Here is a 25,002-nt window from a genome sequence, read left to right as displayed (position 1 = left end):
CCGCCTCCCCCGCCTCCCCCAAACGCCTGGTCCCGCCTGTCCCACCTAGAGTGTGGGAGGGGTGATGGGACTGGCTGGGCCGGACGAGGGAGAGGCTTAGGCGACCGCAGCCAGAGGGATGGAGGGTAGACGGAAAGGAGGACTTCCCAGGTGGAGTTGGAAGGGAGAGGTGGGAAGGAAGAAGCTTACGATAGATGCCAGAGGCAGAGGCAGAGGCAGAGGCACGGAAAGACGACCCATTGGGGTCCCTTGTGAAATCCGTCTCCACCCACACGAAAGGCAGGGACATGGTGGGGTGGGGGGCTCCAGCTGCAGGGCGAGTGTCCCAAGCACATTTCTCCTGAGACCTAGGAGGTGTCACTAACTTTGGAAACACCTGAATTTTCAGCGTAGGATCGTCCCCTCCCCTCTGCCAATTCGCTGCCTCCCCTTGAGGGCCTCTGAGACCTTCCTGAACGCCTGTCTGTGTCTGCCCTTGTTCCCGAGACCATGTGCCCAGGCTAGACGGCTGGCATTCTGGTTGCTTCCCAGCCTGTGAGGAACTGCAGGGGTGCTCACGTCCCCCAGTCCCCACTTCTCTAGCCCTGGGCCAAGGAGTCCTCGGTAACTCATACCCCCTCTCTGCCATCCTCACTGGGAACACCCCCCCAAGGAAAGATCTGGGCTCAGCTTCCTCTCCTTTGGGGTGGCTGGAACCTCCTTGGGGGGGGGGGTACCCTTCCCTCCTCCCTTCGGAAAGTGTAGCAAACTCCCGTCCATGGGTCCGTGGCTCTGGGGAGAGTGGCCAGGGTATGAAGTTCCAGGAGGAGATAAGACTGCCTCCTTAGGCTAACAGCTGGAACTGGGTGGGGAGAAGGCAGCTCAGCTCCAACCCTGCGGATTAGGGAGATTAAAGTGACAGAAGAGAGAGATGTCCGAGGAACCCAGAGGTGAAAAACGAAAGGCCTGGGGGCTGGAGCTGGTGGGGGCAGGGACTGGGATTTGGGGACCCTTCTCCTGAACCTTCCCATAGAATCTGGGGTGAAAAGGCACAGGCTGGGGAAGGCAAATGTCTTGGTCCCTCTGTGTCTTCCCTGTCCCAACCCCACCCCCATTATTCTCCAGCTCCCCGGTCAGCCCTCTGGCTCCTGGCCCCCCCACTACTGCGGTGGGCACCCCCTCTCCTCACCGTGCTGCACAGTGACCTCTTCCAGGCCTTGCTGGGTGAGTAGCCCCAATCATCTGAGGGGCAGTGTTTGGAAAGGGCTGGCCTGGGCCTGTGAGGGCAATGCCCAAACTTGGGGGCTGGTTGGGGGCGTGGAGGTCCCCTTGGTCCAAGCAGGGGTCGGTCGTCCTGACTGTCCCCCATCAAAGTCCAGCAGCCCTGGCTGGAGGAGCTCCTCCCTCACCGGACAGAAGGAGGCCAGAGATGGTGGCAGGGGTGGCCCGGGAGGCAGGGGTGGGGGAGGGTAACTCAGCTCTGTTCTGGTGACAGACATTCTGGACTATTATGAGGCTTGTATCTCAGAGAGCCAGGTAAGGGGGTGAGGTGGGGCCTCTGCCTCAGGGGAGCGGGCAGGGCTGGAGCGAAGACGGCCGATGTTGAAGACTTGGGGGCCCTGGGGACAAAATCCCGAGTCAGGGGTGCAGAGAATGTTCTCTCTCCTACCCTGTGGCCCTTCCTCCTCCCGCTCCCCCCCCTTTTCTTTGCCCCAGTTTCAGGCACCAAAGAGTCCAGGACAAAATTACTTTTCAGGCTTCCTCCTGTGAATCCTGAGGGGGAAGTAGCCCCCCAGGGATTCCCTCCTGCCAGCCCCTCCCTCACACCCTGCCCCCGGCCAGGGCCTGGCTCCAGTATTTAAACCAGCATGGGTGCTCCCTCCTCATCATCTCTGCTGTCGGCGCTGGTGCCCGGCCAGGCCTCCATCTTTGCCACAGGGCCTCTCTGCATCTGCTGTTATCTCCTTTCCCATTATCCGGGTTCCTGCCAGCACCGAAGCAGTTAACTCTGCCAAGGCACCCCCCCATTCTCGCTCCTCGCTCCCTCCCTCCCTCCCCCTGCTTCCTCTCTCCTCCTCTCTCCCCTTCCCTCCTCGGCTCCACGGCTCCCTCGGCCGCTGCCGCCTCCGACCCCCCCCACCCCACTCCCCCGCCACGGCCCCTAGCCCCTGGCCGTTAGGCAAGACCCCCCCCTACCCCGGGGCTCCCCGAAATCCAGTTCCCCTCCCCCACCCCAGCTCATGCCCCAGCCCCCGAACTCCGGGGCTGCCAGCCCCCGGTGCCCCCGCCCCTCCTGAGAATCGGGGTGTGCTCCCCAAGCCCCCTCCCCTCCATTGGGGACCCCCTTTTAGGGCCCCCTTCCCCTCCCTCCCACGCTCCCTCCCCTTCCCTTCTCCAACCCCCTCTTTCCCCTCTCACCCCTCCCCCCATCCTGGCCCCCCCTGCAAAAGTGGGGTGCGGAGGGGGGAGGGGTGAGAACCCACGGAGGGGAGGAACGAAACTCCGATGAAGTCAGAGCCCCTTACCCGCCGCCGCGGCCAGCCCCCCCAACATGGACTGTCTCTGTATAGTGACAACCAAGGTAAGCATGATGGGGGGGGGGGGGCTATAAGCTGGGGGGGGGAGGGTATGAGTTTGTGGGGAGGGGTTAGGCAGGCCTAACCTGGGGCTGGGGGCCCAGGAGTGACAGCATCAGAAGATGTATTTGGGGGTCATGATTTAGTTTTGGGGTTCACATCTGAGATAATGCTGGGTTTGGCCACAGGTGCCCCCTGGGGTGATCCCTTTGTACCTGTAGAGAAATGGAAAATTTGGGCTGTCTTGTGGTTTGGGGGGGGCTAGTGGGTTTTGGGGTTCGCCAACGAGGCTTGAGGGAGACTTATTTAAGGAGAAGCCTGGCTCACATGGAAGTCCTGCTCTTGTACATTGGAAGGTGGACTGCATGGGGGGGGGGTCCTCTTCCCTCCTGGGGGACAGGCTGGCTTGTAGGTGTCTTGTGCAATTTCAGGGGGCTCTTGGCATGGGGGTAGAAGGTTATTGGTTGTGAGTGCCTGACTGGTCTGGGGGTGTCAGCTGGCGGAGAAGGGGTGGGCCTTCAGGCTATGGAACGAGCATCTTGTGGTGGATGCATTCGGGGGTACTCTCGATTTGAGGGAACCGTCGATGTAGGGTTGGATCGTATGGAATACGGGGAGAGCTGGGAGCTGTCAGAGGGCTAGGGCCTGCCACAGGGCCACCTGAGGGAATGGACCAGGTGAGGTGAGGGTTTGGGGTGCTCCCCTGGGAGGGAGAAGAGGTTGCCAGACCCTGAGGAGGACGACAAGAGCTTTGGGGAGACGGGATTTGAGGAGGGGGACCAGGTGGGTGGTGCAGAATTTGGGGGTGGCCCCGGGCAGGTGCTCAATATCCCTGCCTCCTCCCACACCGTATCCTCCCCGCGTTGGGAGAGAGGGAGAAGAGCAGATTAAGGGGAATGTTCCTCTTACCCCTGACACTTGGGATCGAGGTGGGGGAGGACACCCGGATTTCAGGTTCCCCGGGTGAAAAGGAGTTGGAGCAGGGCAGGCCTGGCAGCCGTGAGGATCGGACGAGGGCGTCCCTGTGGTCCGAGCCTGGAAGGGGCAGATCTTGGATGGGGAGCGTGGGGCAAGCTCCTGGTGGGTGCTGCAATCTACCTAGGTCTTGGCTGGCAGACTCTGGGACTGGCAAGCTGGGTGCCTGGTGTGTGGAGGGAGGCTTGGGCGGGTGGCAGGCAGCTGGGGGTTGGGGGGTGGGACAGGAAGTGGGGGCCGGGGAGGCGGGGTCCGGGTGAGTCACAGGCTGGGGAGGGGGTTATATTTAGTGGGAACTGCAGCTTCTCAGGGGAGGGAGCTGAGGACACACATGTTCCCTGCCACAAACTCACACATGTGTGTACACATGCCGTGTGCACGTGTGAGCATGGACGGAAGAGACTGGAGGCTGAGGACCTTTAGGTCCGGAGCCCCCACCCCCTCTCCAGAGCTACTTGCTTGTCTGCCTCCCTCCGCCGCCCCTCCTGTGGGCTCCAGGCTTTCTCCCGTGCTGCCGCTTCCCCCGTTCCCTGTGGTTTCGGTGGATTTTTGTGCCTCACTTTCTCTGGCCTGGCCTCCTTTAATGTCTGTCTGATCCTTAGCTTCTCCTGTCTCCTGCCTTCGGCCTGCCCCTCAGCCTTAGGCTCCCTGGCTGTGGTCCTCCGGGTGACCGGTGTACCCAGAAAGCCAGTTGGAATGTGCGGGCCCTGCTTCCAACATGTGAACACACACACACATGTGCGAGCGAGGGTGAGGGGCTTGCCTGCACTGGCAGCTATTCTGGGAGGGGGAGTTGATTCATCTCCCTTCCAGACTCCTACTTCTTCGATGGAGCCCAGAGTGAGCATCCCTGGAGGAAGGAGCCTTGCGCAGAGAGGATCAATCATGCATTTGGGGTTTTACAGAGGCGTGGAGGAGACCCAGAGCTTGCCACATTCCTTGGCCGGAAAACTTGTCAGTCTCGGGATGATGAGGACTCCAACTCCCATAAGGCCTTGAGGCACAGGAGCCCTCCTGTTAGAGGGCTGCTGTCCGTGGGGCTGTTGGGAGTTGTGGTACATCTCTATCCAGGGCAGCGGAGGGGTAGCCCAGAGGAGCCAGCAGGGGGCACAAGGCGCTTGTTTCCCACCCACCCCCCAGCCCCACCCCCATCGTCCCCCGCTCCCAACATGCTGGGTGGGGTAGGGGGTGCCCAGGCTTTGCGGTGGTTGAGCTTCCCAGCTCCGTTTGAGAGCCCTCCATCTTTCATTGCCTATATTTAGATTCCTGCCGCAGTAGTTGAAGGAACACTTATTTACCATGCGCCAGGCCCTGTGCTTTGTGCTCACTCCGCCTTTAGAGCTATCGCTTAGTCTTACTCCGCGCCGGGGTCTCTGCCGGTGTCTGCCTCTGAGAATCTCTTTCTCCCACTCCGCCCCCGTCCCTCCCCCTTCTCCCCGCGCTGCTGCCGCCGTTGCCATGGCAACCGGCGACGACTGAAGTTGCGTGGCCGACTCGAGGGCCGGGCGAGGGTGTCGGAGGGCGGAGCAGAACAAGTGGGGGAGGGGGGAGAGTGGGAAAAGACCGGGGGTATCGGGCCGGACCCCGGAGGCGAAGCGGTTAAACCCTCCGGGTGGTCCTTATTGGGCAAAGCTGAGATGCCGGGGGCGGGGCACTGTGGCCAAAGGCCTCATTCATTGGCGGACAGGGGCGTGGCGGAGGGACAGTGTGGGCGAGGCCGGGGGAGCGAATGGGCGGGAAGTGGACGGGGGCGTGGTCTCTTGGAGGCAGGTGGGTGGGGTCTGGCTTACTCTATCGAGGGAGGCGGTGGCAGCCCTCGGAATGGGGCGGGGCCTGAGGGCTGGGTAACCTGACCGAAATGAGGGCGGGGCTGACCCGGCAGGGGCGTGGCGTGGTCCCATGCGCCGGAGGGAGACGGGGTTTTGAGGGGCCTGTTGTCTGAGGAACTGCGGGGTGCGGGGGTCTTTGGAAAGGAGAATCCGAAGGCTGGGCGGTTGACGTCTCAGTTTTCCTAAGATGGAGGCCTGTTCAGATTTCATCAGAGCACAACCTCCTACCTCAGCTCTCCGTTCCAGGGAGACGGTTGCTAGGCGACAGCAAAGTCCTTGATTGCTGCGTTGCCAGGCAACAGGGAAACGGAAAATGGAGGGAAAAAGGAAATGGGGGATGGGGGAGGGTCTTAAGGGGCCACAGCGCCCACTGGTGGAGAAGTAGGACCTGTGCGTTTTCTATTCTAGAAGGAATTTCGAGCTCAGCTCTTCCGTAAGGGCTCCCTCTGAGGATCCAAGCATTCTACCCAGATGCGAAACTAGGGCATTGGGGGTCATCTTGGGGGCGCATCTAACAGATTCCGATAACGGGGAGGGAGGGACATGGGCGAGATTCTAGGGCAGTCTGTCCTCTCTGCCCTGTGTGGGCATTATAGAGAAGCCAGAGAAGCCGATTTGAGGCCACTGCTCAGTGGGCTTTAAGAGTTGGGAAGGTGGGCGTTCAATGGGATAATATTTGTAAAGAGAGGCTTTCAGGTTCAGTTGTTTGGGAGAAAATGGAAACCTCTGAGGCAGTCGTTTTGGGGTGTTGTGGAAGATTTGTGGGTCACTGCAAATTGCAGGCCAGATCTTACTTTGGTGAATATTTTTTGAGGCTTGGGTGTGGGGGGTAGATCTATTTGGGAGCACTCCTGTAGCAATGTTGGAATTCAGAATCATGGAGGTGACGTGAAGACATAGGAAGGGCAGCCAGAGAGAGGAGTGATGTGTGAACTTGAGGGGTGAAGGAAAGGGATAGGGAAAGATCTATTAATTTAAAGGTTTGGGAATAAATTGAAGAGATTACAATGGAATTTGGAGGGCCAGCTTTAAGATACATTAAATACTCCCAGAAATTGGAGTCGGGTGTTTGGTTTTTGTTTTTTGTTTTTTTTTAAGTGTTTCTTTTTTAAAGTTTATTTATTAAGTGATCTCCACACTTGAAGGGGAGATCACTTGAACTCAAGACTCTGAGATCAAGAGTTGTGTGCTCTTCCCATGGAGCCAGCAGGGCACCCCACTGGTGGTACTGGGGCTGTGCATATTGGAAAATCATGAGTATCTCATTAGATGCAGGGATTTGGACAGGGGACCCCAAAGGAATTTGAGGACTGCTTATTTGGATGTTGACGTCATAGAAAGGGTAATATTTGCACTAATGTCAAGGTCTCCGTTGGTGGGTTGGGGGATATGATTTTAAAAGGGAGGATTTAAACGGTGGTTTAATTTGAGGAGACAGCCGGTGTGGTGTCTGTGGTCCTTAAGCTCCTGAAAAGCATTGTCTGGCTATCAAGTTATGGGGCTGGACTGCTGGTTAGAATAGGAGATATCTTGGCATCTGAGGGGATGCGGTCCCTATTAATAATCCTTGGGGAGGGAGGGGGGTGGGGCTTGTGGGAGGCATTTTAGATCCTGGGGGGTGTGTGGGGGGGTCCCTCTAAGGTGAGAGTGGAGTGCTTCCTCCTTCCTGCACCTTAGGAGTCCAGTAGAGATGAATGGTCCATGGAGCTTTGGGAGTTTTTAAGGACCTGGTGAATTTAGGGGCAGGAAATTAGATGAGAATTACAGCTATAAGCCGGTAAATTTCAGGAGTGTTTCTGTTGGGGTTCCGAATAGGAGTATACTGTGGAAGGTGAAGTCCACAGAGAAACAGCTGGAACCTGGGAAGTTGATGGCTAAGAGGGTCTCCCCTCACCCCCTCTCTCCCATCGTGACGCTCTCCCGCACTGCGCAGGCGCCTTCCCCCCCCCCCCCCCCTCCGGCCGCAGCCTCCAGTCGCCGCGTCCGCCGCAGCCCCCGCCCCTCTGCCCCTCCCCCTCCCCCGACCCTGGGACCCTTGCTCTCCCACCCGTCCCCTCCCCTCAGTCCCCCTCCCCTTCTCCATGTCGGCTCGGAACAGATTCGCCTCCATGTGTCTCTGCGTGGTACGTGCCGCGGTACGGGCTCCGGCCCCGCTCCCCTCTTCCCGGACCCCCCAAATCTCAGGGTGCAAGCTTCAAGTGCTGTCGCTCTTACTTCTGCTTGGCGCGGGGTCTCTGGGTTGCAGTGTCTCGCGGACAGGCGCAGTGGGTCGCCCCTCTTATCAACATCCCCCTTTCACTCACACCCCTCTATTTTGGGGGTGCAAGCCTCGGTTCCAGGTCATTCTATGCAACTGGGGCTCCAGTGACGCGAGGGCCAAGGGGAAAGGAACAACAGCGACCCCCAGGCCTTTTCCTTGCCTCTGCCCTAATGTATTGGGGGTTCAGACCTGGTTCCAATACCATCGGAACTGTCGCGGTTGGGGCCCAGAGTTCCAGTGGGGTAAAACAGGGGATCCTCCTTTCCTTCCTGTCCTGCTTTAGTTGTCCTGTAATCTGGGCTTGAGGGGTGCTGCCCCCGACCCCCACCTGCCAGTCTGCAGTTTTGGAATTACTCTCCCCCCCCCCCTCCACACCCCTCCAGACGTTTTTTGTTTTCTTCCCCCCAACCCCTTACTACATGTACAGTACTCTGAAATTTTCCAGGGACCAAACATAGGCCCTAACCTCCTTCAGCCACATTCTGGGGACTTTCGTACCCTTCCCTTGTGCCCTGGGTCCCTCACATTGTCTCCTAATGCAGGGGAGTCTTTCCCTCAGTCCTAGACAGCCCCCACCCCCTGGGGGTAGGGCAGGGAGACGTGTCTGCAGTCTCACTGTGATAAAAACTTCTCTTTGTCTCCTCTCTAGAATAAATGACGAGTTTCTGTGATTCCATTTTCTTTCTGTGCACCCTGACAGTTCTTCACCAGATTCAGGGATCCCCTCTGCGAGGTGGGCTGAAGATGGAGAGGCAGTGGACTCAGACCCTCCCCTGGCTCAGGGAGACTAGAAGCTGCACCCCTGGGCCCTGCCTCATGACCACGCAGGGGATGGGACTCTGGGGAAGTGGACAGGGGAGCTGTTTCCGCCCGTCCCCCCGGACCCCCAGTTCTGGGGCACTGTCCAGGCTGCAGACCACCTTTTCAGGGTGTGGAATGGACAGCCTCTTCCAGGTCGTGGAATTCTGTTATCCAGGATGGCCTAGCCTTTGAGGGGGGCTACGCAGCTTATACCCACCCCCCTCCTTACTTCTCCTTCTCTACACTTTGTGCCCATGGTCTTGAACCCTGGGGGCCAGGATTCTCTCTCCAGGTCTGCGGGCCAGAAAACCGGGTGTATCTTGATGAGCCCCTATTTTCCTTCTCAGAGGTGCTTCATCTCTGGCCTGGGTGGGAGAGGCTTGGTGTTGCCAGCACCGTTTTCCTTCTCCTAGTCTCTTGCTGCGCCCTTAGCCACGGCCAAACTTGGGTTACATCCCCAGGGTTTTCAGAATCCTACTAACAGGCATTGACTTTGATAAGCTGCCTCCAGTTGGATCGTGCCACCGTTGCCCTCCAAATGTTGGGGTACTCAGCTTCTCAGATGCTTTTTTTGAGAGGGGAGTTCTGCCTTCTCTTTTCACCTAGGTGTACTTGGGGGCGGGGTCTTCTGTCTTGTCCCCAGGGAACCCTGCTCTTTCCCCAAGCTTGGGGCTTGGGGGGGGGGGGCTCTGCCTCTCTGGGGGACTGGCTCCTGAGGAGTGCGGAGGCAGAGGTGGGTGGACCCAGGCGGGGTCGCTGCCCTTCAGCGCTGTCTCCAGCTGCCCCTTTCCTCTCTCTCTGGCCCCCAGTTAATCTCATTTACTGATGTCCTTGTTAAGCTAGCAGAGGAGGCCAGTGAGATGGCTGGTGGTTGGTTGGGAAGGGACTCGGGGTCATGTTGAGTCTTTCACTCCTAAAGGCCAGAGGGAGACCAGGAATCGACTCTGAGACCCAGCTCCCCGCCTCCTTACCCCGGTCAGCCAGCCTGGAAGACACCCATTCCTGTCCCCCTCCTGAGCACTACTGCGTCTGTTCCTCCCCCTTCTGCTCCCAGTATATCCGATTAACTGGCTGGGCTACGGGCGTTTGTAGGGATGGGGCCAGACTCGTGGGGGCCCCTGTGCAGACTACTTGGGGAACCAGCTGGGCCAGTGGAGGGGGAGCTGGACTGGGAGCTGGACCAGTTCAGCTTTGTCCTGCCTGGGGGACTGATGCCAAGTACCTGCTAGTTGAAGGGCCTGACTGCGGTCCCTGCCTCTGTCTGGCATGCCAGTGCTGGACAGCCAGTAGCTCTTGGGGTAGAGGCTGCGGTGGGGAGACTGAGGCAGTGAGGGTGGGGTGGGAGTGAGGTGGGACGCCGGGGGCGCGGCAGCTGGAAGATGGACCAGGGAGCTCACAAACCGGGGGAGTGGGGTGAAGACGATGAGGGAGGCAGAGAAGTTGGGGATGGACGTCGAGAATGGGGGTTCGGCGTGTCAGAGGGCTGGCGCAGTGACAGGGACTAGTATCTGAAGGCCTGGGCCAGGCGGGAGAAACGGCGGCCGGAGGAGGGGGTGTGCCGGGTGGAAGGCTCCGGGGACGGGGGGAGGTAGGATTTGGGGTGGGGGGGAGCAGGGGGAGGGGCTGGGATTTGGGCCGAGCCGAGAGGTGGCGGTCCGGGGCGGGAGAGGGGCTGTGGGAGGGTGGAGAGAGGGCAGCCAATGGGCTGGAGGACCGGGAGGGGGAGGAACTGGTCAGGCCCCAGGGCCTTCCGCACCGCACTGGCGTGGGGGTGGGGGGGGGGGCGGGAGAGGAGGCGGCCGGGCGGGCGGCCTGGAGCCCGAGGCGCTGGGCCGGCCCCGGTGACGCCTCGGTCCCCATCCCCAGAAATACCGCTACCAAGATGAAGACACGCCCCCTCTGGAGCACAGCCCGGCCCACCTCCCCAACCAGGTAAACGCCCCCGAGCTGGTGCACGTGGCGGAGAGGAACTTGTCCCACCTCGAGGCCGGCCACGGGGTCGTGGGCCACGCCCACCTCTCCCCCCTCAAGGTAGGAGACTCGGGCGGCCCCCTCCCCAGTGCGGCGCTCGGAGCCTCGGAGCCACAAGCACCCCCAAGGGCCGGTAGGGCGAGAGCCGTAGGCGGGAGGAGGCTGGGGCGGGGCGGCTGGGGCCCGGAGAGGGGGCGCTTGGGGGGGGCCCCGGAAACACCTTGTCCCCACCGAGGAGAAACAGAGGCCGGACGAGGGGGGGGGGGTGGGCGTAGAGCTTAAGGCCGGCGAGTGCGTGTGTGCGCGTGCCTGCGCGCACGTGTGTTGAGAGGCGTGCGCCCCCAGGACGCCCCCCACCCCGGGCCCTCTTCATTCCTTCACACCCCCACCTCCGTTTCCGTTTTCTGTGTCCTGAGCTCCGTGCGGAGCTCCAGCTGCCCGCATTTGCTCCTGTCCCTTCTCCGCCTCCTCCCCCCACTTCCGGCCTCTGGGCCTGGTTCTGCCCGCGCCCGAGTCTCCAGCCCTTTCCATGTGCCTGGTCGGAGACTCCCAGTCGCGGGGCCTTTCTGCCTCGGTCCCCTGCCCCGGCCTCTGCTCCCCTCCAGGGCTCCCTCCCCTCCTCCCCGCCTCTCCCTCCCGCTGGCTGGCTGGCTGCTTCTCCAGGATGCTGTCTCTCTCTTCCTCCCACGCACTCTCCTGCTCCCTCCCTGATCCCCAGCTCAGGCCCTCCGCGGGCTCCGTGCTCCTCCTCGGCGGGCCCCGCTCTCCCTCTGGCAGTGACCGTCCCCTAGTCGTCCCTTCTCCCCTTTCCGGCCACCACCCTTTTCTTCTTCGAGCCCCTCCCGTCCCCCCATTATATTATCCACGCCCTGTCTTCCTTTCTCCAGTCCCGGGGAGGCCTTGTCTCTGGGACCTCCCCTCCTCCAGGCCAACTATATATCTTCTTCCCCTTCACACCTCTTTTCTGGGGGCACAGGATGGGGAGGGCCGGAGGCCCCAGGCAACCTGTGACATTGAGGGGAACACCGTGGGGGCAGGGGTGGCCTTCCAGAATCTTGCAGGATGCCCTGGGGAGGGCGAGGCTGGAGACATTTCACCACGAAGTCAGGGAGGAGTTTTCTGAACCTGGAGATGGGGAGGCAGGGAGGGGGCCGCGGTAGGTTCTGGGGTGAGGAAGAGGAGGAAAAGAAAGAGGGTTCTCTGGCCTGTAGTAAAATGGAGAGACCCCAAAAGGGGGAGAGGCCCTGGGGCTGACCGGGTGAGGCTGTGAAATCAGGGCCAAGGTTGAGTCGATGGAGAGGAACAGAAGTCTGGCCCTGGAGGTGAGGAGACAGCACAGAGTATTCCTGTGAAGCGCTGACAGCTGCAAGGAGTGGAGGAAGGCAGACTCGAGTCGCTCTTTGTGGGGTGGGGCCAGGAAGCTCCCTGGGGAGGGGATATGGGGGAGAGGGAGGCGTGCAGGGTGGTAGTGGGCTCAGGTTGTCGAGTGTGGGGATCAGGGTGCAGGAAGACAGGGAAGCAGAGGAGAGAGCGCTGGTGGCCCTGAGCCAGCCAGCAGGGGGTGGGGTGGGGGGATCTGGGGACCAGGCCCGAGCCAGGGGGACAGGAAAAGTCTCAATTTGCAGAGATCGAGATCGGGGATGGACTGAGAACGATGGACTGTGGTTTGGACAGAATGTCCAGGGTTTGAAGCTTGGATAAGGGAGAGTGGATATCTCTGGGGTGTCAGAAGTTAGGGTGCAGGATGAGGGCCGGACACTGAGCAGGAGGGCTGGTGGGGGTTGGGGGTGGGGGTGGGGGGAGCGGTGGCGCTGGATAAGGACTGAAAGCCCGTGGAGGGCCAAGGCTGGGTCGGGAGATGGAAACGGAAGGTGGGGCAGGGATATGGGTGCAGGGTGTGGGCTGCTGTAGAGGGAGGGGTGGGAAGCAGAGGCAGGTGGCCAAGGAGGAGGGATGGGGCCTGGGGAAGGAGGTTTTAGGACAAGGATGGGGTGGGGACGGAGGACAGCCTTGTGGAGGGGATTTTGGCCGTGGCTATTGGTTGGATAACAGCATTTGCTGGGATTTGAAGGGTCGGAGGTTGGCGGTGTTAATGGATTTGCGGGTATGAAATCTATTGCAGAGCTTGCGAAGAAGCCTGTAGTGTTGAGAAATAGCAGGAGAGAGCAGGGGCCCTTTGCGGGGGGATCGAGGAGTTTGGGGAATCCGTGATGACTGCCTCGCGCTTCGTAGGTTCCAAATAAATATTTGTTTAAGGAGGAGATAGGTTGGGGACCCCGGAAGGAAGCTCTTGGCCTCCTCTCCCATTGCCATGGAGACGGGGTTTCGGTTGCCCTGGCAATTGGGGAAGCCCCTAGGACCGGCCTAAAGCTGGCCCCGCCCCAGAGTCTAGAGACCCTGCCGCGTCGAGGCGACTGACGTCAGGACCTGGGTACGCCCACTTTAACCCTTTCCGGAATGGAGGTTGGGGTGGGGGGAGTAGATGAGAAGATAGGACCCGGATGTCTTTCACCACTCCCCCTTCCTGACGTCTTATGCACTGCGTAGGGTGAGGGGCGTACAAGAGGGAGAACGGGGCCCTTCAGGACGCGCTGCACCCACAAACCTCTTCAGCCTGGACTTCTCTGCCCTGGCTGCCGGGGGGCGGGGCCCCGGGTAGGAGAGGCGGGGCTAGCGGATCCCCTCTGCCTTTGGGAGTCTGATCGCTCCTAGGCCACGCCCATCTCCCGCCCCCCACTCCACCCCCACCCCCGTTGTCCTGGCGACAGGGCCTTCTGGAGGTGGGTCTCCCCAGGCCTTGGCTGGGCTTAGATACCATCGCTAGGCAACAGAGTCCTTAGAGGAAGGGGTGGATTGGATGGCGGGGGGGGGGGGGGGGGGGGTGAGGAGGGAGGGGCTTGCAGCTGGGGGAACCCCGGATTCCCGGGACCCGGGGTTTAGGGCAAATGTGTGGGAAGGTGAGGGGCAGATCTGAGGGAGGGTTCTCAAGGCTCCTGGGTGCATATGGGCCGACAAGGGACAGGGATGGGGGGCAGGCCCCCGGGGGACGCGTAAGCACTGGGGTGTATGTGTAGCGCATAAGGCAGTAGCTTCCCGTGGTGTTACATCCGGTGAGAAGCTCCCCCTTTCGCCTGCCCCCCCCACTCTTTACCACCTGCTGCTCCCCCATCTGGTTGTCTCTCCCTCCCTTCCCGCTTCTCAGACACCTCCTTCCACATTCAGGGGGGCCCGGGCCCAGGCAGCGTTAGGGCCGTGCACGTGTGCGTGTGTGTGTGCGCGCGTGTGCGCGCGATACGGGTTGAGCTAGGGCCTCGAGGGGTTCAAGAGCAGGCTTGGTTCAAGAGGGGACCCCGAACCGGTAGCCAGGCAGGTGGGACCCTCGATGACGGGCTTCCTCTTGAGCCAAGGCTCAGGCAGCTTTTCATCTCCTTTTCCCCTCACAGGCCAATTCTCCTCCTGTGATTGTCAACACAGACACCCTAGAAGCCCCGGGATATGTGAGTTGTTTAGATTTTGGGGCCACTGCAGAAGGATGGAGGGAGAGCGGGAGGGCCTGGGCCCCAGCAGCAGGGGAGGGGTCGGTGCTCAGGTCGGAATGTCCGGCTCACTGGTGTTGTGTTTCTGGTCCGTGCTGGAGTTGCAGGTGAACGGGACGGAGGGGGAAATGGAATACGAGGAGATCACATTGGAAAGGGTGAGCAGGCTCCCCCGCCCCCCGCCCTGGGGTCCCCCCAGCTCCCTGTCACGCTTCTCTCTGTGCCTGTGTGTACTAGGTGGCCAGTCCCTTAGTCTTGTCCCTTCCTGCTCCCGTCACGGCGCCTTGGCCCATGCCCCCGCCCGAGTCCGAGCCACCTTGCCCGAGCCACCTTGCCCGGAGCGGGCCGCCGGGAGGGCTGACGCTCCTCCCCTCCTTCTGCCCAGGGCAACTCAGGTCTGGGCTTCAGCATCGCAGGCGGCACCGACAACCCACACATCGGTGACGACCCGTCCATCTTCATCACCAAGATCATTCCTGGCGGGGCCGCGGCCCAGGACGGCCGCCTCAGGTGGGGAGGGGACACGGGGCTTAGGGTGCCGGTTCCCTCGAGAGGGAGGGCTAGGGCAGCAGGAAGCTCCTGGCTCAGGCCAACCTCGCTGCCTCCAGGGTCAACGATAGCATCTTGTTTGTGAATGAGGTGGACGTGCGGGAGGTGACCCACTCAGCCGCGGTGGAGGCCCTCAAGGAGGCGGGCTCCATTGTCCGCCTCTACGTCATGCGGCGGAAGCCTCCAGCTGAGAAGCTTATGGAGATCAAACTCATCAAGGGGCCTAAAGGTAGTGACCCGTTGTGTCTCCACCCCCATCCCGACCGTCCCCCGCCCCAACGCCGGCTCCCCAGCCAACCTGGACGTTCACCTCTGTCCTCCCCTCCATCCAGGTCTTGGCTTCAGCATCGCGGGGGGCGTAGGGAACCAACACATCCCCGGAGATAACAGCATCTATGTGACAAAGATCATCGAAGGGGGTGCCGCCCACAAGGACGGGAGGCTGCAGATCGGGGACAAGATTCTAGCGGTGAGGACCCCTGTCACTCTTCCAGGCCACACTTGGGTCTCGCCTCCTGGCCCCCCGGGAAGGCCCCGTCCTCCTTGGCACCTCTCCCACGGTGTTGTCTGTCTTGGGGCTGTTTCTGGCTCTGTCTGAGCTCTCCTTCCTTGGCCCCAGGTCAACAGTGTGGGGCTGGAGGACGTCATGCATGAGGACGCCGTGGCAGCCCTGAAGAACACATATGACGTTGTCTACCTGAAGGTGGCCAAGCCCAGCAATGCCTACCTGAGTGACAGCTACGCTCCCCCAGACATCACAACCTGTGAGAACCCTCCAAACCTCAAAGCCTCCCGTGACCCATCCCAGTTACCCCCACGACCCATCCCAGTTACCCCCATGACATCCCAGTGAGTGTTCCTCTTCAGATGCTCCCCACGAAATAGAAACAATGTCTCTTCTTCTGCGGTCCGAGAGTAGGTGAAAAAAATCAGTTACCGTACAAGACCTAGAAAAGCTTGTCGACAGTCTCTCCCCCAGAAGGCACAAGGCCCAGATGGTTTTGTAGCTAATTTCTCTCAAATCTTCAAGGAATAGATCATTTTTCTGCTCCTTCTGAGCATGAGGACAGATAAAAAGGTTCACGTTTCATTTTATGAGGGCGTTTCAAAGGGTCCCAAAGATAACATAAAAGAGGGAAACTCAACGCCAATTTTGCTTCCGAATAGAGAGGGAAAACTTTGTAGGAACATAGTCGCAGACCAAATACAGCAGCCAATGAAGAGAATAACATCGTCACAAAGCAGGGTTTTTTTTTTTTTTTCAAGAAACTAAAAGCACTTCTGTATTGGGAGACCTCTTAATACGATTCATTGTATTAAACAACGGACAGAAATTGTTAAGGTCATTTGAAATTGATGCGGGAAAAGACGTTGATGAAATTCAACATCCGTTTTCACACGAAAACTTAGTAAACTAAGGACACAGGAGTTTTCTTTCACGTGATGAAGAGTAGTTCTCCTCCCAAGAGGAACCTTGGCTCCTTGGAGAAAGGGCCTGTTCCAGATCCTGTGCCGGAAATGCACAAAAGGAGTTTGTAACATCTTACAGGCTAGAAAAACAGTAAAGCTACCCAGGACTCTAGGGCGTGTTATCGACGCAGAAGGGGCTCCCACTGGTTATTCAATCAAAACTCCTCAAATAGGTGGAGGTCCATGAGATCATAATGATGCTTAAGAATAATTGGGCACCTTTGGAGGATGCTAGGGGCCCATTCGTAATGAAAACCGGCAAATGCGGGGACAGGGTCAGGTCCTGTACAAACTGTACCTCAGAATCACCAAACGGTTGATATGGCAGAGTTCTTTTTTATTTTTTTATTTTTATTATTTTTTTAAATTTTATTTAAATGTTTATTTTTGTTTTTGAGAGAGAGACAGAGAGAGCATGAGCAGGGGAGGGGCAGAGAGAGAGGGAGACACAGAATCTGAGGCAGGCCCCAGGCTCCGAGCTGTCAGCACAGAGCCCGACGTGGGGCTCGAGCCCACAAACTGTCAGAAAGTTCTTTTTTATCAAATCATTCCCACCGATAAGTGCTTCTTCTTCCAAAAAAAAGAGTAGAATATTCTATTTTGCAATCCCCAGTGAAATATCACTGGGTTCTGAGCTATCAGAAGGAGGCAGCGGTCCTCAGTGGCCACTAAAGCTCTTAGGTGAGAGCATAGAAATGGGTGGGTCAGCCCACGACAGCTGAACCTGCCAGTCAGTCTTACCTAAGGCGACCAGACATTCTTGCATCCCGTTGTGGTCTGGTAGAAAGTACGTAGTGTCACCTATGCACAAAATTGAACTTGAGTCTGACAAAGCCTCTAGATCGAATTATAGGAGGAATGGGGCAGAAGCACACAGTAACAGCCCAAAGATGGAAGTGATGATTTCCCCCTTAGAATTTCCCCAGTAGGGGGTGCGCCCGGGTGGCTCCGTCGGTTAAACGTCCGACTGTCTGTCCGACTTCGGCTCAGGTCATGATCTCACGGTTCGTGGGTTCCAGCCCCACGTCGGGCTCTGTGCTGACGGCTCGGAGCCTGGGGCGCGTTTCGGATTCCGTGTCTCCCTCTCCCTCTCTGCCCCGGCCCTGCGCACGCTCTCTGTCTTTCTCTCTCAAAAATAAATAAAAATACAACACTTAAAAAAAATTTAAAAAACTGAAAAAGAATTTTTCCCGTAGAAAGTGGGAAATTCTATCAGACAAATGACCTAGTTTTCCCGACCAATGGGTAGCCAAGAGCAGGCAAAAGCGGAGAGGGGCAGGGGGGGACTTTTATAGACTGAGAGATCTGAGGAAACCCAGCACCCACAAGGAAGCCCCCAAAAGCCTGGTGCTAATATTCCCCTCCACTCGGCTACCCCTGGCGTACAGAGGACATATAACCTTCAACTCGATGACCCCCCCCACCGTCCCTCGGGAGAACCAGCCCTTCATGTGGCCTGTGCACTCCCGCCCCCCAACACTGCTGGGATCTGACGCCCCCCTCACACCGCCCTACTATCTGGCGGAGAAATGCCTCCGTCACCCGAGTCTGGCTCTCCTGGTTCTCTGGGGAGGAGGTGGGGCGGCCGTGGGTCCTGCCCGCAGCGCCCTCACCCCTTCTCCCACATCTTTCAGCTTATTCCCAGCACCTGGACAACGAGATTAGTCACAGCAGCTACCTGGGTACCGACTACCCCACAGCCATGACCCCCACCTCCCCTCGGCGTTACTCCCCGGTGGCCAAGGACCTGCTGGGGGAGGAAGACGTTCCCCGGGAACCGAGGCGCATAGTGATCCACCGGGGCTCCACGGGCCTGGGCTTCAACATTGTGGGTGGCGAGGACGGTGAGGGCATCTTTATCTCCTTCATCCTGGCCGGTGGCCCTGCGGACCTCAGCGGGGAGCTGCGGAAGGGGGACCAGATCCTCTCGGTGAGGGAAGGCCGGGCCCTGCCCACACCCCTCCTCTACTCCGGGGCTGGGGCCTGGTCCCCGTCCCCGGCGACTCACCCTCCGCGCTGTCTCTAGGTGAACGGTGTTGACCTCCGCAGTGCCAGCCACGAGCAGGCTGCCATTGCCTTGAAGAACGCGGGCCAGACGGTCACCATCATCGCTCAGTATAAACCAGAAGGTACCCGGCCCGAAGCTCCCCGCGTCGTGAGCTGAGAGGGTCCTCAGAGCCCTGTCTCCTCAGCTGGTGGCTCCAGTGGGGGCAACGGAGGGCGGCGGAAGCGCTCCGGTGGGGCCAGAGCTCAGGAACCTTCTCGTCCTTTTCTCAGAGTACAGCCGATTCGAGGCCAAGATCCACGACCTTCGGGAACAGCTCATGAACAGCAGCCTGGGCTCAGGGACCGCCTCCCTGCGGAGCAACCCCAAAAGGGGTTTCTACATCAGGTCGGATGCGCCTCTCTGTTCTGGGTCTCCCCCCCGCCCGCCCCAGCTCTTGGCCCTGAACCCTGCCTGGCTCCCCCCCAACCCCTTCCCGGGCCTGACGCCCAGCCGCCGTTCATGGGCCCCGCTGCTCAGGTCAGCACTGGGAAATAGTATCAACTGGAAAATAGCGTCTGCCTCAAGTGTCCCTACTGCCCGGCAGGGTGGGGAGGGGGATGCCTCTCGGCTGTTTGGAATGTTGCCCCCGCCTGCAGGGGAGGGGGTCACAGCTCTCCTGCTCCTGGGGCATCAGCTCTGTGGCCCCTGCCTCTCTCTCCCCACTCTCTCTCTCCCTCGGGGCTCCCGTCCGCTCTGGCCCCACCTCTTCCTGGAGGTCCAGATCTGCGTTTCTGGCCATCTGCTTTCTGGACGCGTCCACTGGGGTGTCCCACAGGCATCTCGCACTCGACACGTCCCTCACTGAGCTCATTGCTTTCCCTCGTGTCCTTGAGCCCTTTATCTTGCTGAACCAGTGTTTCCTCCCTCACTAACCTGCACCGCCACCCGCTCAGACTTTGCTCGGCCCTTCCCTCCCCGCTGGGGTCCAGTGGGCTCCTGGGGGCGGTCTGCTGTGGCTCCCAGGTGCCTCCAGGTGGTCCCAGAGCCTCTTCCATTTGGTCCCCTTCAGTCCCGTTCTCGTGCTCTGTCTTTGCTGCCTCCATGGTCCGGCCCTCCCTTGGCTGGACCCCGGGGTCATGACGTAACTGACGGGAATTTGGTACTGATGGGGATAGGCAGGGTTAGCAAAGAGTAGCCTTGTCCCTTCTTCTGAATTTGAGTACATTCCAGGTTACCTCCCTGACTGTCCCGTGCATGCGTCCTGCAGACTGCGTTCTTGGGAGGGCGGCGTTCTAGATCTTGCTATAGAAGTTGCACGGGATCCAGAGCCTGTCTGATCTCTGGCACAGTGCAGACCGAGTGGCGTTTAGTGGTTGTGATTGTGCGTCAGAGTAGAGCATTTGCTCCCCACACGGTGGGCGGGGGGGGCTCCTCGGGGTCCGTGGCCCCTGCGGGAGGGCCGTGAATGGCCACATTTTGCCAGAAGGCCTGGCTGGGTGTCGGGGCGCCAGAGAGCTCAGGCGGTGTCTGACCGACGGCCACCCGCCCTGCAGGGCCCTGTTTGATTACGACAAGACCAAGGACTGTGGCTTCCTGAGCCAGGCCCTGAGCTTCCGTTTTGGGGACGTGCTGCACGTGCTCGACGCCAGTGACGAGGAGTGGTGGCAGGCACGGCGGGTCCACCCCGACAGCGAGGCCGATGACATCGGCTTCATCCCCAGCAAACGGCGGTGAGGCTCCCGGGGCCTGCAGCCTTCCTGCCACAGGGGCTCCAGTCCCAGGCGTCCCCGGGCGGACAGCAGAGGCCACGGGCTGCCCTCTGACCCCTCGGAGGCCTGTCTGCTGGGCAGCCTCCTTCCCGTGAGCCTGTGGAGCAGACGTGTCATTGAGGAGTACTGGGGCCCAGGGGCCGCCGGGAGGTGGTGTTATCAGCTGGGCCGGGGGAGGGGAGGGCTCTAGGGCCCCTCAGTGGCCATTCCCCTACCCTCCCATCCCCCCATGTCCCCCACAGGGTCGAACGACGGGAGTGGTCAAGGTTAAAGGCCAAGGTAGGTGGGGGAGCGAGCTCGGGTGGAGGAGCGGGGGACTCGGGGCTGAAGCCCACCAAGCACGTGGCCCACTCCTTCTGTTCTTCCTCTGTAGGATTGGGGCTCCAGCTCTGGATCACAGGGTAGGTAGGGTCAGCTTGCGAAGCGGGGGTGAGGGAGCCCTGAGCTTCTCTTGACATCTCAGGAAGGCCACATGGGGCCCCAAGATCCCTGTCTCCCAGCCCCTCGCAGACGTCCTGCCTCCCACTAGGTCGAGAAGACTCCGTTCTGAGCTATGAGACGGTGACGCAGATGGAAGGTGAGTCCTGGCCCGACCCCGGCCCCCAGGCCCAGCTGCTCCCCAGCTGCTCCCCAGCCCGGCTGCTCCCAGCCTGGCTGCTCCCCAGCTGCTCCCCAGCCCGGCTGCTCCCCGGCCCAGCTGCTCCCAGCCCGGCTGCTCCCCAGCTGCTCCCCAGCCCAGCTGTTCCCCGGCCCAGCTGCTCCCTTGCCCAGCTGCTCCCTGGCCCAGCTGCTCCCTGGCCCAGTTGCTCCCCAGCCCGGCTGCTCCCCAGCTGCTCCCCAGCCCAGCTGCTCCCAGCCTGGCTGCTCCCCAGCTGCTCCCCAGCCCGGCTGTTCCCTGGCCCCGCTGCTCCCCAGCTGCTCCCTGGCCCAGCTGCTCCCTGGCCCAGCTGCTCCCCAGCTGCTCCCTGGCCCAGCTGCTCCCCGGCCCAGCTGCTCCCCAGCTGCTCCCTGGCCTAGCTGCTTCCCAGCCAGGCTGCTCCCCAGCTGCTTCCCAGCTGCTCCCCAGCCCGGCTGTTCCCCGGCCCAGCTGCTCCCCAGCCCGGCTGCTCCCCAGCTGCTCCCCAGCTGCAACCCTGCCTGGCTGCTTCCTGGCCCAGTTGCTCCCCAGCTGCTCCCTGGCCCAGCTGCTCCCCAGCCCGGCTGCTCCCCAGCTGCTCCCCAGTTGCAACCCTGCCTGGCTGCTCCCCAGCCCAGCTGCTCCCCAGCTGCTCCCTGGCCCAGCTGTTTCCCAGCCCAGCTGCTCCCCAGCTGCTCCCCAGCTGCAACCCCGCCTGGCTGCTTCCTGGCCCAGTTGCTCCCCAGCTGCTCCCTGCCTCTGCCCCCCAGCCCCGGCCCCCAGCCCCGGCTGCTCCCCACTCTGCCCCCGGCCTGAGCTGGCTCTCTGTCCTCAGTGCACTATGCTCGCCCCATCATCATCCTTGGGCCCACCAAGGACCGAGCCAATGATGACCTTCTGTCCGAGTTCCCCGACAAGTTCGGATCCTGTGTTCCCCGTGAGCACTGGGGCCCTGGGGTGGGGAAGGGAGATGGGGCGGGGCCCACGGCATTGGGGTGCAGGAGGACACAGGGATTCTCAGAGAAGGGGTGCTTCTCATCCGCTCTGCTGCCCCATTTGGAGACCTGGGGGCCCTGGAAGGGGTGTGGGGGAGGTGGCCCAGCCCCTCCGAGTCTTGGTCTCACCAGCAGCCCCCTTGCACGGTTTGATGTAGGCAGGCTTTAAGCTAGAGGGACGGTGGTTAGATCTTTGGGGGGCGGGGTGACTTCCTGGCAGATACGACGCGGCCCAAGCGGGAGTATGAGATAGATGGCCGGGATTACCACTTCGTGTCCTCCCGGGAAAAAATGGAGAAGGACATTCAGGCGCACAAGTTCATCGAGGCCGGCCAGTACAACAGCCACCTATATGGAACGAGCGTCCAGTCCGTGCGGGAGGTGGCCGAGCAGGTAGGACCTGCGGGCACCCAGCCTCTTCCTCCTCCCCCACCCACCCCATGGCCTCCCCCCAGCTCTCTCTAACTCTCTCTCTCTCTCTCTGTCTCTTTCCCTGCTGGGTCTCCACTCCCTCCTCCGCCTCCTTCTCCTCTCGGGCAACTCTGTCTGACTGCCTGCTCCCCCTGCCTCCCTCCCTCTCTGCCTGACCCCAAACTCTTCTCCGCCATCTGTCCCCTCTCCCCGCTTCCCTCGTCCCTGCCCCACTTCTCCTCTCTTCCTGTGGCCTTGCCCTTGGTGGCTTGGCCTTCCCACCTTGGTGCCCTCCCTCTGTCTGGCTCCCCTGTGGCCCTCTGGCCTTGCCTGTTCCTGGGGTCTCCACCCCCCTCTCCCACTCCCCTGCCACCTCCTTTTCCCTACTGCCCCCCACTCTGCCCTCTCTCCCTCCACGGCTCCTTTCTCCATCTGCCTCTTCTCCCTCCCACCTGTCTCTCCTTGTTTCTTCCATCTGTCTGCCCCCCCATCCTACTTCCCTTCTCCCCCTTCCTCTCTCCTGCTCCTGCCCTCAACCCCTCCACCCTGTTCACTGTTGCCCCTCTGGCCTTGCTCTGCCCCGTCTTTTGGGTCCCCTTCCTGCCCGTGCCTCACCCCTCCCTCATGACCTCCAATCCTCTCCTCCTGTGCTGGCTTCTTCCCTTGCTCTCCATCTGCCCCTTCCTCTTTCTCTCTGTCTTTAACTCTGTTCTCACCTCCTTCCCACCTTGACTCTCTGGCCACGTGTCTTTTGACATCCACGTCACCTCCTTTTGGCCAATCTCCCATCCCCCACCTTTCCACTTACCGCGTCCTGTCCTGGCACCTCTGTCCGTCCTTTCCTGCCACCTGCTGGTCCCCCTCCGCCCCCCCTGCCTGCCCCCAGGGGAAGCACTGCATCCTCGATGTCTCGGCCAATGCCGTGCGGCGGCTGCAGGCGGCCCACCTGCACCCCATCGCCATCTTCATTCGCCCCCGCTCCCTGGAGAATGTGCTGTGAGTATGGTCTTGGGGGGGGGAGGGGCCTCCCCTCAGCGCCCCCCACATCTGTGGCCCTGGGCCAGTGTCAGACTCTCCCCTCAGAACCTTGGACAGCAGCCCCAGCCGCCCTCCAAGGGGACCAGGCCTGTCCCTTCCTCTCCAGCCTCGGGCTCGGCCAGGCTGCAACTCCCGGCAGCCCCTGGGGCATGCACCTGCTGGCCGAGCAGGGCCCCTGGGGCTGTCGGGAGTTAGAGTCTGAGCCCCTTCACTGGGGCTGAAGGGCCGGAAGGATGAGGCTCTGGAGAGGTTCCCGGAGTGGCCGCACCCAGCCGGGGTGGGTCGCGCAGTGGGGTGGGGGTTCGTTGGTGGCCCCGGAGACGACACGGGGAGTTGTGTCTTTCGCTGCCTGCTCCAAATCAGAAAACACTGGTTGCGACTGAACTTGCCGGGACGGAGGAGGTACGAGGTGGGGCGGGACCCGTGCTCAGATCTGCGTCTCCCTCGCTCTCCACAGAGAGATTAATAAGCGGATCACAGAGGAACAAGCTCGCAAAGCCTTCGACAGAGCCACCAAGCTGGAGCAGGAATTCACAGAGTGCTTCTCAGGTGAGGCTGTGGCCCTTGCTCAGATCCCAGGCCGGTGCCGTGCCCGGCGGACGGTTGAGAAAGGCGGCCTCCCTGGGTGGGGGGCAGCCTCACCGCTCGGGGTTTGGAGAGTTAGAGAAAGGGACCCCTCCCTCGCTCTGGCCTCATTCCCCGTCCCCCCCCCCCCCCGTCCCCCCAGCCATCGTGGAGGGCGACAGCTTTGAGGAGATCTACCACAAGGTGAAGCGTGTCATCGAGGACCTCTCAGGCCCCTACATCTGGGTCCCAGCCCGAGAGAGACTCTGACTCCCGCCCTGGTGTGGCCTGAACTCGCCCTGTCTCCGGCCCCCGGGCCCTTGGTCTGGACTGAATTGCCCAAGCCCTGCGCACCCCCTGGCCTCCCTCCCGTCCCTTCTTATTTATTTCCTTTCTAACCGGATCCAGCCCTGGAGGGGGGACACTCCCCTGCATGTAACCCCACACCCCAGAACTGGGCTCCTGAACCCCAGGAACCTGGGGTCTGGGGAGGAGCCGGGCTCCTGGTCCCGAGCCCGTGCTCCGTAGGACCCTAGCCCCTGCCCGCCCCCGACGCACACACACACCCACCGGGGGCCGCCTGCCCTCCCCCATCTTCTCCCACACACATTCCAGAAGTCAGGGCCCCCTCAAGGAGCACCCCGCTGCAGGGATGCAGGGCCACAGGCCTCCTCTCTCTCCTGAGGCCAGGTCTGGGGTCACCCCTGCCCCCATCATAACTCCCCATGTCCCTCGGTTTCGCATTTAGTTTTTCCCATTTTTTTTTCTTCTCAAAGGTGGTTTTTTGGGGGGATAAGTGGGGGGACTCTACTGTGGGCCCCCTGCCTTCCACATGCCCCCCACCTTTTTTTCTTTGCCGGTTTGCATGAGTGGAAGGTCTAACTGTGGCTTTTTTTTTTTTTTCCTGGATTTTTTTTTTTTTTCTGGGGGGGAAAGGGGAGGGATGGGTTTAGGGAGTGGGAATGTGGGGGGTGGGGCCGGGGTTGGGGGTCGGGAGCCAGGGGAAGACTGGAAATGCTGCCGCCTTCTGCAATTTATTTATTTTTTTCTTTTGAGAGAGTGAACGGAAGAGACAGATACTTGAAACCTGGTGTGTGGCCTGCTTATTTGGGAACCGGGTGAGGAGGGAGACAGGGTGGGAGCGTATGGAAGGGTCTGGTAGTCAGAGCTATCTTCGTGTCAACCCAGAGAGGGGACAGTGGCCTGGAGGGGGCCTTGGAGGGAAGCTGAAATCAGGGACGGTGGGTCAGCAGTGAAGTAGGGGCCTGGGGGGGGCTGGAGGCATGGTGCAGTCACCGAAAGACCCAGAACGAGGAAGCCAGACCGGCGTAGGTCCCTGCCGACTTAGCCCAGCCCTGATCACTCTCCTGGTCCTGCTGGACAGCAAAACACTCCCTAAAGGAAAACACGGAGGCAAGTTTCTTGGTTTGTGTTCAGAGCGTTCTGGACAGAGCTGGGCTCTGGCCATGATGTTTACAGAGGTTTGCTAGTAAGAAATACTGTGTAAATATTCATTTATTGGATTTCTTTATGCCCCACCTCTAGGAAAATGGGACCTTGATACCAAAGATTTAATTAAAAAAAAAAAAATGAAAAACAGGTGCAGTAGCTATGTAGCTATGAGAGTAAATATGACCTCTGAGCTTCCTGGTAGCCAGGGCAAAAAGGGAAATGGT

The 25,002-nt window shown here is 60.5% G+C and overlaps 1 protein-coding gene and 1 long non-coding RNA gene across 14 annotated transcripts; one reads left to right on the top strand and one right to left on the bottom strand.

Annotated features, from left to right (window-relative positions):
* The first annotated feature begins 72 nt into the window (after positions 1-72).
* Positions 73-24,239, top strand: DLG4 (discs large MAGUK scaffold protein 4). Of its 13 annotated transcripts, none has more exons than XM_042965839.1 (22): positions 73-150; positions 1,105-1,203; positions 1,475-1,515; positions 10,287-10,352; positions 13,835-13,888; positions 14,035-14,085; positions 14,313-14,437; positions 14,536-14,705; positions 14,809-14,945; positions 15,096-15,240; positions 17,581-17,876; positions 17,973-18,075; positions 18,224-18,338; positions 19,487-19,663; positions 19,945-19,981; positions 20,076-20,103; positions 20,232-20,279; positions 21,154-21,255; positions 21,534-21,706; positions 22,611-22,720; positions 23,220-23,311; positions 23,490-24,239. In XM_042965839.1, exons 6-22 carry the CDS (start codon positions 14,056-14,058, stop codon positions 23,594-23,596), a joined length of 1,995 nt encoding a protein of 664 aa, XP_042821773.1. In that variant the 5' UTR covers positions 73-150; positions 1,105-1,203; positions 1,475-1,515; positions 10,287-10,352; positions 13,835-13,888; positions 14,035-14,055; the 3' UTR covers positions 23,597-24,239. The 13 variants fall into 13 exon arrangements, with proteins under 13 accessions (XP_042821773.1, XP_042821772.1, XP_042821764.1 ...); XM_042965838.1 differs by having other exon boundaries at positions 14,026-14,085; XM_042965830.1 differs by lacking the exons at positions 73-150; positions 1,105-1,203; positions 1,475-1,515 and adding an exon at positions 2,432-2,560.
* LOC122233483 lies at positions 17,678-18,846 on the bottom strand. Its single transcript, XR_006211023.1, has 3 exons — positions 18,697-18,846; positions 17,955-18,303; positions 17,678-17,849 (listed from the first exon to the last, which is right to left on the bottom strand). It is a non-coding gene; the product is annotated as an uncharacterized LOC122233483 (long non-coding RNA).
* Positions 24,240-25,002: the final 763 nt, after the last annotated feature.

Source organism: Panthera tigris, chromosome E1 (assembly GCF_018350195.1).
Source record: "Panthera tigris isolate Pti1 chromosome E1, P.tigris_Pti1_mat1.1, whole genome shotgun sequence".
Taxonomy (NCBI): domain Eukaryota; kingdom Metazoa; phylum Chordata; class Mammalia; order Carnivora; family Felidae; genus Panthera; species Panthera tigris.
Note: the sequence above shows the minus strand (reverse complement) of the source record. Positions and strands in the feature narration are given on the sequence as shown.